This window comes from Alosa alosa, chromosome 16 (genome assembly GCF_017589495.1).
Source record: "Alosa alosa isolate M-15738 ecotype Scorff River chromosome 16, AALO_Geno_1.1, whole genome shotgun sequence".
Lineage (NCBI taxonomy): Eukaryota > Metazoa > Chordata > Actinopteri > Clupeiformes > Clupeidae > Alosa > Alosa alosa.
The window spans coordinates 2,247,936-2,265,435 of NC_063204.1; the positions used below are offsets into that span (position 1 = coordinate 2,247,936).

General features: G+C 46.1%; 1 protein-coding gene across 3 annotated transcripts in view; it reads left to right on the plus strand.

The window, feature by feature from the left end:
• The window catches only part of phldb2b (pleckstrin homology-like domain, family B, member 2b), a 65,289-nt gene that overhangs the window by 40,024 nt on the left and 7,765 nt on the right, over positions 1-17,500 (plus strand). The window contains exons 11-19 of one of the 3 annotated variants that reach the window (XM_048266350.1): positions 822-977; positions 5,446-5,556; positions 6,249-6,338; positions 8,458-8,592; positions 9,189-9,407; positions 10,937-11,146; positions 11,392-11,529; positions 13,445-13,544; positions 16,432-16,633. In XM_048266350.1, coding sequence (XP_048122307.1) covers positions 822-977; positions 5,446-5,556; positions 6,249-6,338; positions 8,458-8,592; positions 9,189-9,407; positions 10,937-11,146; positions 11,392-11,529; positions 13,445-13,544; positions 16,432-16,633 — 1,361 coding nt within the window. The remainder of the gene's footprint in view (positions 1-821; positions 978-5,445; positions 5,557-6,248; positions 6,339-8,457; positions 8,593-9,188; positions 9,408-10,936; positions 11,147-11,391; positions 11,530-13,444; positions 13,545-16,431; positions 16,634-17,500) is intronic. The other 2 variants (XM_048266351.1, XM_048266352.1) reach the window with 2 other exon arrangements.

Genomic DNA, 17,500 nt, shown 5'->3' on the forward strand with positions numbered 1-17,500 from the left:
CCCATTTTTGTTTCATTCTGCTGTGTGTCTGTGAGTGTGTGTGTGTGTGTGTGTGTGTGTGTGTCTGCATTTTGAACATGGAGGGCTGAGTTGTGCGTGCGTGCATGCGTTGAACATGGAGGGTTGTCTGGTATGTGTGTGTGTGTGTCTACATTTTGAACATGGAGGGCTGAGTTGTGCGTGCGTGCGTGCGTTGAACATGGAGGGTTGTCTGGTATGTGTGTGTGTGTTTTGAACATGGAGGGCTGGGTTGTGCGTGCGTGCGTGTGTGTGTGTTTTGAACATGGAGGGCTGTCTGCTGGGTTGTGAGCTGTTGTCTACAGCACAACAACAGGATCAGATGAATCAATGTCAGATGGGCTGTTTGGCGCAATTTACAGGGAGAAATTCCTCTTCAGCATGTGCAGCTGTGTGTGTGTGTGTGTGTGTGTGTTAGAGAGTGAGATTAGAGTGAGATTAGAGCTGGCTGTGATTAACGGCTCAGGAGGGCTGCACCAAACAGTGCGTCTGTTTCAGGGGAGAGAACGTGTGAAGCTTTGGTTACACTGGCAGAGGTTCGGGAGGTGTTTGCATCGGTGTTTACGTGCCACAACCACAACACAAGCAGAGGCAACAGATGAGAAGAACATCTGTGTTTTCCCCAAAAATATTCCAAAGAAATACTTCTTGGCCACAATAAGTTTTAGCATCATACTTGTTAATATCATTTGGAAAAAACTCATTGAATTCGACATGAATAAATGTAAATATAATATAAAAGCATTTCCAAAATGAAATACAAGTTTGTGTGTGTGTGTGTGTGTGTGTGTATGTGTGTGCAGGACTCTGAGGTGCTGGAGGTGGAGACCAAGCGTTTCGAGGACCTGGAGTTTCAGCAGCTGGAGAGGGAGAGTCGCCAGGATGAGGAGAAGGAGACGCAGATCCAACAAATCCTACGAGACATCAGCGACTACCAGCGCAGCACCGTCACATGCAAGGTGTGTGTGTGTGTACGTGTGTGTGAGAGAGAGAGGACTGTAGGAAGACATTTCTAACATAGACCAATAGGACTTTAATGAGCAAAGCAGCACTGTCACCTGCAAGATACCAACAACGTATGTGCAAGAACAACACCTCTTAATGGATCAAGCAGCACTGCACAAAGAACCTGGTGTGTGTGTGTGTGTGCGTGTGCGTGTGTGCGTGTGCGTGTGTGTGCGTGTGCGTGTGCGTGCGTGTGCGTGTGTGTGTGTGTGTGTGTGCGTGCGTGCGTGCGTGCGTGCGTGTGCGTGCGTGCGTGCGTGGACACTGTACTGTAACGAATAACGCAGCACTGGTCAGTACACAGAGGAAATACTTGCGTGATACCCAAGCTGTAGCCCTTCTGAGAGCCGTACGGTTTCCTGGAAGCTGCTGTTTTCACCATCAAAGAGCCGATGAGCTCACACAGACGCACGGCCTCTCAACTCCCCCGTAATAAACTAGGCCTGTACAAATAAAGACTGTTTGTGGAAAAAAACTTTTTTATCCTCTAAATTTAACATCTGTCTAGTGTCCCAATACAATGCTAGTGCCTTTGCTATTACAATGCGTTTTTATTGAAACCATGCCATCCTTCAAACCATGCCATCCTTCAAACCATGCCATCCTTCAAACCATGCCATTGCTCAGTGTGCTCATTGTTATTAATTCCCATCTTGACAAACACAGTGGTATTATCTTGAATTTCCTTGGGGATCAATAAAGTATCTATCTATCTATCTATCTATCTATCTATCTATCTATCCATCTATCTATCTACAGTGTTGGGAGAGTTACTTTCAAAACGTATTCCGTTACAGAATGCTTAGGCCTACTAAACAGGCCTATTCTGGTGTGTTCTTCTGTTCCAAATGGCTGAAGTGATAGGCCCACATAGGAGAATGTAAAGTCAATTAAGCTACCTGATACAACTTTAAAATAGCAAGGTGACCACTACAACTACAGCAGGCGACTAGGCTAATTAAAACAAACAAAATAGGCTACTTTAAGGGCGTAGCCAGAAATTATAATTAAAGTGTGCCTGTGAGATTTTTCGGTGGCATCAACCCAGTACAAGTGAGGGGCGCATATGACAAGGTGGAACGCAAATGACCTGTAAATGTAAACACTATAGGCTACTGTATATCAGTGCCTTTAAAATGAATGTGATCCCGTAATGACAATCAAAAACCGCACGTTAAAATATGCTACTCCCAAGAATATTTCTTCGGAGGCTGCACCATATAATTCATTTTAAAACGTAAATGTAGATCTAATGAAAAAAAAGAATAATCCATAAAGCTATTTTAAGTTAGAATAAAAAACTTAGAATGCAGTGCCTATTTTAGAGATTGGTTTTATTGTAGGTCTAAATCAACACGTGAATTAGGCTTTGTTTATAGACGTCTGAAGTTCGCCTACAAAAAAGAACCAATACGGCCATCTTTGCCCATATAAGGAGTTCCGGTTGTTAATTGTAGCTAACTACCTATGGCAAGTTGCAAGGCAAGTTAGCTCTGGAGTAGCAAAAATCTAAGTGTGCCGCCTTCACGTACCGGAGATCACAGTATCCACTCAAAGGCAGAGGACAAAAGTGTGTTCAGGAAAACATCTGCATTTCAGAACTTTTCATCCCCACGAGAGTTTAACAGGTGCGATAATTCAAAATCCCCATGTTATTTTCCCATAGGAAAAATTGCCAGATACCGGATGTCAAAGATGGCAGCTTTTTTGTAGGCAAACTTCAGAGGTCTATTGATTAGCAAACTGTGTAACCGATTGGCCGAAGTAGCCTGAGCTATTAATACTTGGGAAAATATCCTTTGAACAGACATCAGGAACCACGATCAGTGAGGAACAGGAGTTACCTCCACTTACTTTACTCCTAATTTGCTGTGCAAACAGTCATTTCAGGGTCTCCGATGACGCGTCCATAATACGCGCAGGCTGCGTTTTGAGGCTAGTGCAAGACTGGATGTAAACATGGAAACAATTTCATCATAGATTGCTTTCAGGAGCTTCTGGGAAATGGAGTTGCCTTCATTTATTTAGAGAGTGAATAAACTTATGAAACAAAGAAGTATCGTCATGTAATCCATTGATTTCAACAATGTAACTGTATTCTAAATACCAACTATTTAACTTGTAACTGTATCGGAATACAGTTACTCATAATTTGTATCCTGAATACGTAACGCCGGTACATGTATTCCGTTACTCCCCAACACTGTCTGTCTGTCTATCTATCTATCTATCTATCTATCTATCTATCTATCTATCTATCTATCTATCTATCTATCTCTCTATTTATCTCTCTATTGTGTATGCTGAAGAGAAGATAAGAATAGATTCTTACATTCTGTGAGCTTTACATTTTGGATCTTAAACGTTCTGGACTTGACTTGGGCCCTGTGGTTGATCGGCTCTGTACAGACTCAGACCCAAGGCAGCTTTATTGGTGTAGTGCATTTCAGACCCAAGGCAGCTTTATTGGTGTAGTGCATTATTTCAGACTCAAGGCAGCTTTATTGGTGTAGTGCATTTCAGACCCAAGGCAGCTTTATTGGTGTAGTGCATTTCAGACCCAAGGCAGCTTTATTGGTGTAGTGCATTATTTCAGACTCAAGGCAGCTTTATTGGTGTAGTGCATTATTTCAGACTCAAGGCAGCTTTATTGGTGTAGTGCATTTCAGACCCAAGGCAGCTTTATTGGTGTAATGCATTATTTCAGACTCAAGGCAGCTTTATTGGTGTAGTGCATTTCAGACCCAAGGCAGCTTTATTTGTGTAGTGCATTATTTCAGACTCAAGGCAGCTTTATTGGTGTAGTGCATTATTTCAGACTCAAGGCAGCTTTATTGGTGTAGTGCATTTCAGACCCAAGGCAGCTTTATTGGTGTAGTGCATTTCAGACCCAAGGCAGCTTTATTTGTGTAGTGCATTATTTCAGACTCAAGGCAGCTTTATTGGTGTAGTGCATTTCAGACCCGAGGCAGCTTTATTGGTGTAGTGCATTTCAGACCCGAGGCAGCTTTATTGGTGTAGTGCATTTCAGACCCAAGGCAGCATTATTGGTGTAGTGCATTTCAGACCCAAGGCAGCTTTATTGGTGTAGTGCATTATTTCAGACTCAAGGCAGCTTTATTGGTGTAGTGCATTATTTCAGACTCAAGGCAGCTTTATTGGTGTAGTGCATTTCAGACCCAAGGCAGCTTTATTGGTGTAGTGCATTATTTCAGACTCAAGGCAGCTTTATTGGTGTAGTGCATTTCAGACCCAAGGCAGCTTTATTGGTGTAGTGCATTATTTCAGACTCAAGGCAGCTTTATTGGTGTAGTGCATTTCAGACCCAAGGCAGCTTTATTGGTGTAGTGCATTATTTCAGACTCAAGGCAGCTTTATTGGTGTAGTGCATTTCAGACCCAAGGCAGCTTTATTGGTGTAGTGCATTATTTCAGACTCAAGGCAGCTTTATTGGTGTAGTGCATTTCAGACCCAAGGCAGCTTTATTGGTGTAGTGCATTTCAGACCCAAGGCAGCTTTATTGGTGTAGTGCATTATTTCAGACTCAAGGCAGCTTTATTGGTGTAGTGCATTTCAGACCCAAGGCAGCATTATTGGTGTAGTGCATTTCAGACCCAAGGCAGCTTTATTGGTGTAGTGCATTATTTCAGACTCAAGGCAGCTTTATTGGTGTAGTGCATTTCAGACCCAAGGCAGCTTTATTGGTGTAGTGCATTATTTCAGACTCAAGGCAGCTTTATTGGTGTAGTGCATTATTTCAGACTCAAGGCAGCTTTATTGGTGTAGTGCATTTCAGACCCAAGGCAGCTTTATTGGTGTAGTGCATTTCAGACCCAAGGCAGCTTTATTGGTGTAGTGCATTTCAGACCCAAGGCAACTCGATGTGCTTTACATCATCCAAGAACAGAGAACAGCATATGAAATGAATACATGGGCAAGGGAATAACAGGGAATATAGAAATGTGAGAAATATAAAAAACATAAAAGAAATAAAAATACATAAGTTACCGTACATAATTAGGAAGGTCTATGCTGAAGACCTTGCCTTTGTCCAGATCTGTCGTTTGACGACTCCTCTCTGTGTGTGTTGTCCTGCATGATAGACTGCTGACCCTAATGTCCAGATGTGTGTGTGTGCGTGTTGTCCTGCAGGAGAGGCTGCTGACCCTAATGTCCAGATGTGTGTGAGTGTATGTGTTGTCTGATAGTCTGTGATAGACTGCTGACTCTAATGTCCAGATGTGTGTGTGGTCCTGCAGGAGAGACTGCTGACCCTAATGTCCAGATGTGTGTGTGTGTGTGTTGTCTGATAGTCTGTGATAGACTGCTGACCCTAATGTCCAGATGTGTGTGTGTGTTCTGCAGGAGAGACTGCTGACCCTAATGTCCAGATGTGTGTGTGTGTGTGTGTGTGTTCTGCAGGAGAGACTGCTGACCCTAAAGAAACAGACCTCCCAGATCTCCCAACAGGCCCAGAAGGAGAAGGAGAGCTTCCTCAACGAGAAGAGCAACCTGCAGCTCATGCTTCAGAGGGTGTGTGTGCGTGTGTATTTGTGGATCTAAAAGTCAGCATTCACACAGTCTGGAGCTGTTGTGGTACCCCCTTCACAGTCCAGCTGAGATCTTCCCTCTTGTTTAACTCCACTACATGTGGGTGTCCGCATCAGCTTGAGGTCTTATCAGTGCAAATGTCCTGAAGCTCAGAATCGCCCATAAGGAGGGTCAGAGTCTATGCTCTCACACACACACACACACACACACACACACACACACACAGAGCCCTGAGTCACGCTCACACACACACACAGAGCCCTGAGTCACGCCACACACACACACAGAGCCCTGAGTCACGCTCACACACACACACACACAGAGCCCCGAGTCACGCTTACACACAGAGCCCTGAGTCACGCTTACGCTCAAAGCTCCTACTGGTCATATACTTCACACCAGCATTCCTACCTTGGTGTTTGCCATTCAGGTGATGTTATGACAATGAGCAACGAGTCTTTATTCAAGCCATGCCATTCAGGTGATGTTATGACAATGAGCACCATGCCATTCAAACTGCCATTTTGCTTTGATTAACTTCTGACACAGTTCTGCTTTCACACATTCTTACCTTTGTTACATGCCAGTTTTAATGACCCATGGCTTGGTTTAAAGTGTGTGTGTGTGTGTGAGTGAGAGAGGGGGTCACTAAAGTCCTTGTCGTACCCTCTCAGGAGAAAGAGAACTTTGCCAGCCTGGAGAGGAAGTATGCTGACCTCACGGGTGGGCGGAGCTTTCCAGTCAATCCCAACAGCATGAAGGAGGTGAGTGACTGCTGCAAGCAGCCAATCAGATTAGGGGTCGACCAATTATCGGCCTGGCCGATTATTAGGGCCGATATTTAGCATTTTATAATAATCGGTATCTGTCATTTTTTCCACCGATAAGACGATATTGAAATGGATAAAAAATTAAACGCGCTATTTTGTCTGTAAAGCGTCTCTCACTCCCTGCATTTGTTACTCTGTGGTCAAGAGCATTGTCCCGCCCCCTAACCGTCTGATTTGTTAGTTAGCACGAATGCAGCCAATCAGGATCGAAGACTGAACACAGACAAAGTTTAGGATTCTCACTGAGGCAAACTGGGCTTCAGCTGTAGCCTACGGAGCTATTTTTCGAAGGTAAGGAAGGTAGCCTACATTGCTGAAGTTGCAGTGAATCACAATCATCTACACTGAAGTTACAAAAACACCACTTTGTAAGCCATTGTCTCTTTGATCCGGATCAATAAGTAAAGCACCCACTTCCTTCATTTAGCGAATTCCCGATTGATACACGTTACTGATGCTGTTTACTAGTTATCCCACAAACTCGGGTGCTGCGCGTCGGGAGTTCTCTGCCTCCACCTCGTTCGTTAATTGTGAATAACGCGACACCTCGGCGGACATAGTACAGACAAGTCCTAAATTATGCGATAGCGAACGTCAAAAAGTCTAATTGCTCCTTTTTGAAACGGACTGTCAGAAAAGACTACATGCACCCAGAGCCAACCGTAATTTAATCCGACCTGAACAAAATCGCGTCATGAGCTGGCTATTAACGTGCCTTTTAGGCTCTCAAAAGTGTAGCTTATAGCCTACACATGGATACAAATTGCATGCTTAAATAGCTTAAGAACTATTTTAAAACTATTTTAAAACTAAACTATTCAACCGTAACACTTGCCATCACGCATGCACCTCTTCCTCTCCCCCTCCCTCTCTCGTGCACTCACACACACGATGGCAAAGCATCCTCTTTGTGACAGGTCCCTTAACAAGCACATAGCCCATTGTGCAGGCCGACTCTATGAAAATAATTGCTCAGCTCTTGGATTAACATGATACACAGGATTTACACTTGCAAGGTGATGCAAGTTGATATACAATTGTGTATCAAAAGAAGAAAGAAAAGTTTGCATTATTAAATTATTTTTAATTACATTTTTGCAGCATATAGCCTTTACTATCTACCCCCCTTTTTGACAATGGACATATCGGTTTTACATATCGGTTATCGGCCTCCTGTTTTGGTAATAATTGATATCGGTATCGGCCCTGAAAAAACCATATCGGCCGATCCCTAAATCAGATTGATGCCATCGCACCAGCTCTTTATGAAGCAGTCGGCAATCTGATTCCCAAAGGCTTATTGCTTTGGTGATGCACTCTACGCTAATCTGTAATGGTGTTCTCTGTGGCCTCCACCACACCTGTCTTCTCTCAGTGTAGTGTGTTCTCAGTGTAGTGTGTGTTCTCTGTGTAGTGTGTGTTCTCTGTGTAGTGTGTGTTCTCTGTGTAGTGTGTGTTCTCTCTGTGTAGTGTGTGTGATCTCAGACCTAGAGTATCTGGCTGTTGCTTTACTGTCTGAGTGGACATGAGAACTTGACATATAATGAGTGGTGTGTGTTTGGCTAAGTGTGTGTGTGTGTGTGTGCGTGCGTGCATGCGTGTGTGTGTGTCTGTCTATGTATGTGTTTGTCTGTCTGTCTGTGATTTATTTGGGTGGATAGTGTGTCTGTGTGTTCGTCCACATCATTTTGTGTGTGTGCGTCCGTCTATATGACTGTGCGTGTGTGTGTGTGTGTGTGTGAGCACCCTCACTCTCTATCTGGCGTCCCGTGTTCCAGGACCCGTCTTTGCAGGCTGACGTGTGTGTGTGTGTGTGTGTGTGTGTGTGTGTGTGTGTGTGTGAGAGCACCTTCTCCTCGTGTTCCAGGACCCGTCTTCGCTGGCTGACGTGTGTGTGTGTGTATATATGTGTGTGTGTGTGTGTGTGAGCACCTTCTCCTCGTGTTCCAGGACCCGTCTTCGCTGGCTGACGTGTGTGTGTATGTGTGTGTGTGTATGTGTGTGTGTGTGTGTGTGTGTGTGTGTGTGTGAGCACCTTCTCCTCGTGTTCCAGGACCCGTCTTCGCTGGCTGACGTGTGTCGGTCCAGCTGTGACCCCCCCCTCTCTGGCCACGCCCTCCCCTCCCTCCCTGCCGACCTCTTGGTCAACTCCTCTCTCCTTTCCTCTCTGGCCGCCAAGAGTGCAGAGGTACCTCCAGCCCACACGGGGGCGCTGCTACGGCTATCGCAACTGTTGCTGCATGGCCTGAACTGTGTGGATATGCACGAGTGTCTTTTTCACACTTAGACATGATGCACCGCTCAGATACATGCAGTATTTTGCACTCGAAGAGTGTTATGCCCAGCACTTGTTACATAACAGCATACGTGTGTGTACACACACACACACTCAGATATTTCATTAATGCATCTACTTTTGAATGCTCTTGTATTTTTGTATGCCTTGTATGCACGCACACACACACTTGCATTTCTTCTACTGTGCCGATGGTTTTATCTACAATGTGCTGACTTAATCCCCCTAAGAACGCAACCCTGGCTGCAGAAGAGTTTTTTTGTGTCCCTGCCTGATAACCAAAAACAACTAAATAAACATAAACATATAATAATAATAATAATCCTGCGTGCTGACCGAGGCCGAGCCGAGACCAGAGTGCCTTTAACCCCCTAACCAGCCTGTCTTGTGTATCTATCTTTCTTTTTGTATTCTGTCCATTTTCCCCTTCAAACCCCTCTCACCCCCCCTCACTCCTCTCTCTTTCCCATCATGCCTCTCTTCCACAGGGCTATGTCACGGTCACTGAGCTCAATGAGCTGTACTCTCAGCTAGGGGAGAACCCTCTCATGACCTCCGACCCCCCTGTCCCTGCCCCTGCCCTGGCCATAGCCCCCGCCCGTGCCTCGCCTCCCCCAGAGACCCCCTCGTTCCCTGGGACTGACCCCGAGCTCAGCCCTGGCCTGGGTCCGAGTCCCGACGACCAAACGTGCAACGGAGAGGAAGAGGTGTGTGACCACGGACAGTGGGTCAGTGAGTGTGTGTGTGTGTGTGTGTGCACCAGGAGGTACCATCTTGTGTGAGAAGGATGTTCTGATGTCGCAACAGGTATAGCATATGGTGGTCAGTAGCTGTGAACTGGACTGTCAAGCAAGAGTAGCCATGAGTGTGTGTGTGTGAATGAAGGAGACAGTTGACTAGCTATGGTGCAGATTAAACATTCAGTAGCACCTCATTATTTTGTCTTTCTGTCTCTTCCTCTGGTCACTCTGAGTCTCCTTCCTCTGTGTGCTCTGAGTGTCCTTCCTCTGGTCACTCTGAGTGTCCTTCCTCTGTGTGCTCTGCACAAGTAAACACAGTCCTCCCGAGGATGTTCCCACAGTCAGGCGGATGGAACAAAGCTCCGCTAATTAAAGGGAGAGTCTCCTCAGAAATGGGATTCTGCCATTATCAACTCGTTCTCATGCCAGAAGTAAACCATAAAAATGTTCGCTGGAGCACAAAATGAGTTATTCCAACAAAGTGGCAGTGTTCATTGAGAAACGGTCTTTGCTGCTCTGCCCAGGCTGCCTTGGCCTTGGACTTCCCCCGTTGAGGACATTGGATAGAAACCTTTTTCTGGTATGAGGATGAGGTGACGAGTTGTACATTTACTATCTGATTCATTTGCCTCAGTTTTGTAGGTATTTACATAAAAATGGCCGCTATGTTATGGCTGTGTATTGGTTATAAAGATGGCCGCTACTGTATGTTATGGCTGTGTATTGGTCATAAAGATGGCCGATATGTTATGGCTGTGTATTGGTTATAAAGATGGCCGATATGTTATGGCTGTGTGTTGGTTATAAAGATGGCCGCTACTGTATGTTATGGCTGTGTATTGGTTCCAATGCCCGATATGTTATGGCTGTGTGTTGGTTATAAAGATGGCCGATATGTTATGTTATGGCTGTGTGTTGGTTATAAAGATGGGCGCTACTGTATGTTATGGCTGTGTATTGGTTCCAATGGCCGATATGTTATGGCTGTGTATTGGTTATAAAGATGGCCGATATGTTATGTTATGGCTGTGTGTTGGTTATAAAGATGGCCGCTATGTTATGGCTGTGTGTTGGTTCCAATGGCCGATATGTTATGGCTGTGTGTTGGTTATAAAGATGGCCGATATGTTATGGCTGTGTGTTGGTTATAAAGATGGCCGATATGTTATGGCTGTGTATTGGTTATAAAGATGGCCGCTATGTTATGTTATGGCTGTGTGTTGGTTATAAAGATGGCTGCTATGTTATGGCTGTGTGTTGGTTATAAAGATGGCCGCTATGTTATGGCTGTGTGTTGGTTATAAAGATGGCCGCTATGTTATGGCTGTGTGTTGGTTATAAAGATGGCCGCTATGTTATGTTATGGCTGTGTGTTGGTTATAAAGATGGCCGCTATGTTATGGCTGTGTGTTGGTTCCAATGGGAAATCTCCAGGAGGATTTGTGTTCTTCATTTTCCCATCTCACGTCCTCTCTTCCTCTGCTTCCCTCCTGAAGCTCTACATGTCTCCCTGTCCTTTACCTCTGGCCTGCCCTTCCTCCTCATCCTCCTCCTCCTCCTCTTCCTCGCGCCCTGTCCCCATGCCTGTCCCCAAACCGGCCTCGGTGCACTGGCCCGAGGACATGGTGACCTACGTCAGCCCCTCTCCTCCTCCCGACTCCCCTCCTCCGCTACCTGCCAAAAAACGCAGCAGTCGCCACAGGCAGGTAATGAGTGTGTGTGTGTGTGTGCACACGTGTGTGTGTGTGTGTGTGTGTGTTGAGAGTGATGATGATGACTGTGTTTTTCTCTGCATTGCAACATGCCTCTCTTCAAAGATCATGTGTGTGTCTGTGTCATGCAAGGACAGGGTGTTTTGGCACTGTAAGATACTGCTGAGCATAGTTCATGTGCACGTGTAGTTTTGTAAGTTTTGTGTGTGTGTGTGTGTGTGTGTGTGTGTGTGCCTCAGCACTTCCGCACCCTAGAGGAGAGGAAGAGGAACGGTAAAGACGGTGGCCACCTGAGCGACACACTGCCCCGCAAGAAGAGCCAGTCCAGCATGAGCCCTCCGTTCAGCTGCTCCACACTGGGCCGCAACGTCTCCAAGGTGAGGAGGGGAGATTTGGTGGGGAGGGGAGATTTGGTCAGCAGAGGGAGATTTGGTGAGATTTGGTGAGGAGGAGGAGGAGATTTGGTGCAGTGGTTGTTGGGCCACAACGCCTCCAAGGTGAGGGGAGATTTGGTGCAGTGGTTGTTGGGCCACAACGCCTCCAAGGTGAGGGGAGATTTGGTGCAGTGGTTGTTGGGCCACAACGCCTCCAAGGTGAGGGGAGATTTGGTGCAGTGGTTGTTAGGCCGGTGAGGAGGGGAGATTTGGTGCAGTGGTTGTTAGGCCGGTGAGGAGGGGAGATTTGGTGCAGTGGTTGTGTGCACATCCAACCTGACTTTAGGCCAGTGCAGGACAAGTGTACAAGGGCAAAACAAGAGACATTTTGCTGAAATGTTGCTTTTGCCAGAAGAAGACCCTGTCGGGTTTAAACATTTGGGAGCTACTCTGGCATGGAGACATTCTCTCTTTTGTTTACTGAGAAGAGTCGGATCACACATCAGGCAGCCTTTTAAACAAGCAGTAGGGGATGCGGGTTGTCATGGAAACCTATCTAACGTTCTGTTCATCCTCTCCCCCAAAAAGTAGTTCCTGTTGCAAAGCAACATATAACTCAAGAGCCAGGTCCAACGAGAGGGGCTGTATGTGCTTGGGCACACAGTTATGTGTATGGCCCACTTGCTTGGGCACACAGTTATGTGTATGGCCCACTTGCTTGGGCACACAGTTATGTGTATGGCCCACTTGCTTGGGCACACAGTTATGTGGATGGCCCACTTGCTTGGGCACACAGTTATGTGTATGGCCCACTTGCTTGGGCACACAGTTATGTGGATGGCCCACTTGCTTGTCTTTGCCTCGCATGCTACATGCTACATGCACTCTAGTTCAGGCTCCATTATCTCACTCAGAAAATGTGACGTTATGAAATCGCTATTCTCTCACTATGAATGACTGGAATGTTGACATCGGACAATTTAGTGTAAAATTTAATTTGTAAGAGTGGTTACTAGCAGTGAAAAGGGTGGGGGGTGTCCTGAGAGATCACCACTTATGGAATGCCTCTCGTCCAATCAGAAATGAGTAGGTAGTTCCACCGGACCTAACCGTTGAATAAAACAACTAGGGCTGTCAATGGATTTAAAAAATGAATATAATTATATATAATAAATATAATTTTTGCTGTTTAAGTACTTTAAATATTGAAATACAAATGAATCATTGAATAATCAGCATTAGTGACATTAAAGTTCAAAAACTCTTATTATTATTTTCACAGTTCAAATAATTGTCATAATAATCTATGAGATGACCTAATATGCTGAGGAAATACATTCAAATGTGCTTCGGGAAGAAGTTTTTTTTTTTTTTTCACATACAAGGCATTTCAGGCCACAGATATAACCTAGGGGACACAATGAAAATTAATTAACACTCCCTCAATGTCAACACTTATTTCTTTGCATTGATGTGCTTAATTATAGAGTTGATGAACTCCGTGATATGCAAATTCCTTGCTGCAGACTTTATTTTCAACACTTTATTTTTTTTAACACCATCAGGCCATTTTTTAAAAGTAAATGTTTCAATCAATGATTCAGGCAGCACGTTCTCTTCTCTCTCCTTCATTTTACAGTCTAATTTTTACTGACTAGAACGGCTCGGGGTCAAAGGTCATACGGAATCGATTAATCTGCACTAATTTTTTTAATTAGTTATTTTTTCTCAAATGAATTAATCAAAATTAATCAGTTATTTTGACAGCCCTAAAAACAACGCATCTGTCTATTCTGTTGTTCCTTTCAGTGACTCACACCCTCTGTCTTTCTCTCTTCTATTTTTCTGTTTCTTTCTTTTTCCATCCTCTCTCTCTCTCTCTCTCTCTCTCTCTCTCTCTCTCTCTCTCTCTCCGTAGTCTCACATGCCCCTGGTACAGAGCTCAAGCTGTGGCAGCATGTTGCCCCGCGGGCTCACCGTCTCGTCCAAGGACCTGCAGCCACGCCGTCTCCACAAGGGTGAGAGATCACGCGCGCACACACACACAGACGCACGCACAGACGCACGCACGCACGCACACACAGACGCACACACACACACAGAGAGATAGAAACTGACTTTTTGGTAACTGAAATGTTGGATTTCTCTTTAAACTGGAAAGATTCAAGACAAGTCGGGCACACATCAAAATTCCATTGTGTTTGCAGTATACTTGAGTAATAAATCTATATTTAAGCAAAGTATTCAAGCTCATTAAAAAATCCCATCGTCGCTGTTATCAAGCCTCCTGAAAGTCAGTTGGAATCAGTAGAGGTGTTTCAGTGCCATGCACGTCTGCAGTTGGGATTGTAGGGAGGCAATGTAGGGCCCCTGTGTGTGTGTGTGTGTGTGTGTGTGTGTGTGTGTGTAGGGCCCCTGGGAGTAGAGTGTGTAACGTGTGTGTGTGTGTAGGGCCCTTAGCGGTAGAGTGTGTGTGTGTGTGGAGGGCCCCTAGCGGTAGAGTGTGTGTGTGTGTGGAGGGCCCCTAGCGGTAGAGTGTGTGTGTGTGTGGAGGGCCCCTAGCGGTAGAGTGTGTGTGTGTGTGTGTGTGTGTGGAGGGCCCCTGGCGGTAGACCTCCTGTGAATTCTGCATTGGCTGGTTTGGGAACTGAGATTTCAGTGCCTATCTGCACTGTATGTGCTCCTGTGCTCTCTCTCTCTCTCTCTCTCTCTCTCTCTCTTTCTCTCTCTCTCTTTCTCTCTCTCTCTCTCTCTCTTTCTCTCTCTCTCTCTCTCTCTCTCAACAGTTCAACAGTGTCTCTCTCCCTGACGCCTGTCTTCTCACATCTTCCTAAGAGCAGCTTCAGCTGTTCCGTGATGAGTGCTTCATTGCCCTTAATGTCCAGTACTGCAGTGATGAGTGCTTCATTGCCCTTAATGTCCAGTACTGCAGTGTACTGCAGTGATGAGTGCTCCATTGCCCTTAATGTCCAGTACTGCAGTGATGAGTGCTTCATTGCCCTTAATGTCCAGTACTGCAGTGATGAGGGCTCCATTGCCCTTAATGTCCAGTACTGCAGTGGTTTTCAAAGCCAGTGCCAGTCTAGCCGTGTGTTTATAGTGGTAATGCTGGACTTCCTCCCCGTCTGAAAATAAACATCTGTATTGTATGTCAGGTTGAACTCACAAAGTCTTTTTAGCTGTTTTTTTTTAAATCCCAATATTACTGTTACAATATACACTGACACACACACACACACACACACACACACACACACACACACAATAACAGAGTTTTGTTTATTCCCAATATTACTAGTGCTTGAGTGGCTTGCTGTGATGAACAAGGTGGTCAGAGGTAGGGGCTGGTCGTTTGTGGACAACTCTCTTTGTTTGTATTGCCCAGGGTCCAGGACTGTCCTGTCCTCAGGAGAGAAGCAGGACCTAGATGTCCAGAGACATTTTGGACAAACTAAAAGCCGCTGGCATTTCAGCTGTTGCTCTAGTATTATATGATTAGATTCATTTAATGTGACTTATTGTTACTTATTTGAGCTGAAAGTTACTGGATATTTTTAGTTTGTGAGGACTCCGCAGTGGGGCTTTTAATGCTGATTTGCCAATCTGCCAGATCAAAAGAAAACGGACAAACTTAGCTTGCCTTATAAGGGCAACCTATTGTCCAATAGGACAGAGTGTTTGGGGTCTGATAGAGCCACTTTGGGTCTGTTGATTTCCTGGTGGAGATAATGCAAGAATGCAGAGATGAGAGAGGAAATATAGTTTTCCCCTCTACAAAAGTGGAGCAAGTGTGTCCTGCAGGAGGTGAGATGGCATCCTGTTCCTGGGTCACTGTTCTCCTCCTCTATGGTGCATACGAGGACTCCCAGAGTGCCCTCGTGTCTGTGTTGCTCATATTGGATCTGTGCAGTGTGTGTGATGTGAACAGAACAGCAGATTGTATGTGGCATGCTGACCTTGTTTAGTTGTGTGTGCTGTGGAGATTGAGGTGATGGTATCTGGGGGGTGTTGTTAGTGGGGGTGTCCCCAGTGGCGGGTCATCAGTGGGGTGTGTCCCTCTCGGGCGATGCTATCACAGTTCCTCTGCTCCCTCTCATATCCGCTGGCGTGGATCAGATGGCACTCGTGAGCGACGTCACACGTAGTGTATCTCTCTACGCCACCAGCCTCAGCCTCGTCCAGAAGATCAGCGCGGAGACGCGTCAACCTGGACACGGGATTACCTCAGAAAAACGGACTGCGGAGATTCTGAGGCGATATTCCAGACGATATTCCAGACGATAATCCAGCTGTCTATTAATGCGTTTTCTTTGCGGAGGTGTTTGCTTTGGTCTCTGGCTGTCTGCCCTTCATACCTGAAGGTCCATTTGAATGTTGGATTAAGACGAACTGTTGGGAGGGGGAAACCTGGCGTCGGTTAAGAGCGAATTTAGCTGGACAAGTCGGTGGCTGTTGGTGGTCAGGGGGTACTGAGTGGCCGAAAGTGGCAGGGCTTTGCGACCCCAGAGCGAGCCCACTAACAGGGCCAGGCAGCGGGCAGAGGGTGGGCCTGGACCGGGCGAGTGGTCATGGAGAACCGCTGCTGGGCAAAGGAGTTCCAGACACAGGTGCCAGCGTCTGCTCTGCTCTCCACAGCCTGTTAAGGTCTTTTATTTGCTCAAATGTGGATCTCACTGCACTGGGCTTGGCATGGCATGGAGATGGCCAGCAGGGAGCTCAAAACGCTCACAGAGTTTAGATTTGTGTGCTGGGACAGTCTGAGGTAACTATCTGTGTCTGTTTTACTTATTCATTCATTTCTTTCTGTCTTTCTTTGTTTTTGTCTTCTCTCTCTCTCTCTCTCTCTCTCTCTCGCTCTCTCTCTCTCTCTCTCTCTCTCTCTCTCTCTCTCTCTCTCTCTCTCAGGTCACAGTCAGCAACAGGTCGGGGAGGACCCGCGTCAGAGGCTGACTGACCTGTCGGGGCGCTCCACGTCCCAGACCAACGTCTACCTGGACTCCTTCAGCTACCACGAGGGCAGTAGCCGTGCCTACGACACCCTGAGCGTGGACAGTTCCGATAGCATGGAGACCAGCATCTCCGCCTGTTCCCCCGACAACGTGTCCAGGTGAGGCGCCGTTTGTGTGTGTGTGTGTGTGTGTGTGTGTTTTTTGGTTGGTGTTTGTGTTGGTGTGTGTGTGTGTGTATGTATGTTTTTGGTGTGTGTGTGTGTGTGCATGCGTGTGAGTTGGTGTACATGCATGTGCTCATTTCTTTCCTGTGTCTTTGTATTTCAGTCTTGTCTTTAGTGTTGCCTTTCTTCCACTCCCCACCACACACACACACACACACACACACACACACACACACACACACACACACAGTCTTAGTCCCACATACTGAACCAATGAAGTCATACAAGTCGATTTGCCACTGCTCTACCTTTTTTTCTTTGGACAAAACAAAAAATGGGTCAAGTAAAGTGAGGTGTGTGTGTGTGTGTGTGTGTGTGTGTGTGTGTGGTGGGTGGGGGGAAAAGGATGGCGGCCTCACAGATTAACTGGGCAAATGAGATGGGGTGGGTTAGGGAAAATGATGAGACATACAAATAGAAAATCTTCTGGTCTAGATAAACATGCTTTACAGTGTGTTTATGTTTTGTGTGTGTGAGTGTTCATATCTAGTATCTTGCTCTGGTGTGTTTGCATGATGTGGTGGTCTGCAGTAATGTGAGCGGTGTGTAAGATTTATGGAAAAATATCTGCTGGATGCTACTGAGGACCACGTGGGGATCAGACAGATCTGAGTGTGTGTGTGTGTGTGGGGGGTCTGGGCTGAGGAGGGGGCTGTATTCGAGGGGGTGGAGGGGGGTGGGGTAAATGTGTTCTTGCCCCTGGGAGTGGAGAGTGGAGGGGCTCAGGTTACAGGCTGGAGCAGTTGGAGGATGCAGAACCAGACCCTCTCTTTTCCCTCGCATTTTTGAATGTAATCAGCC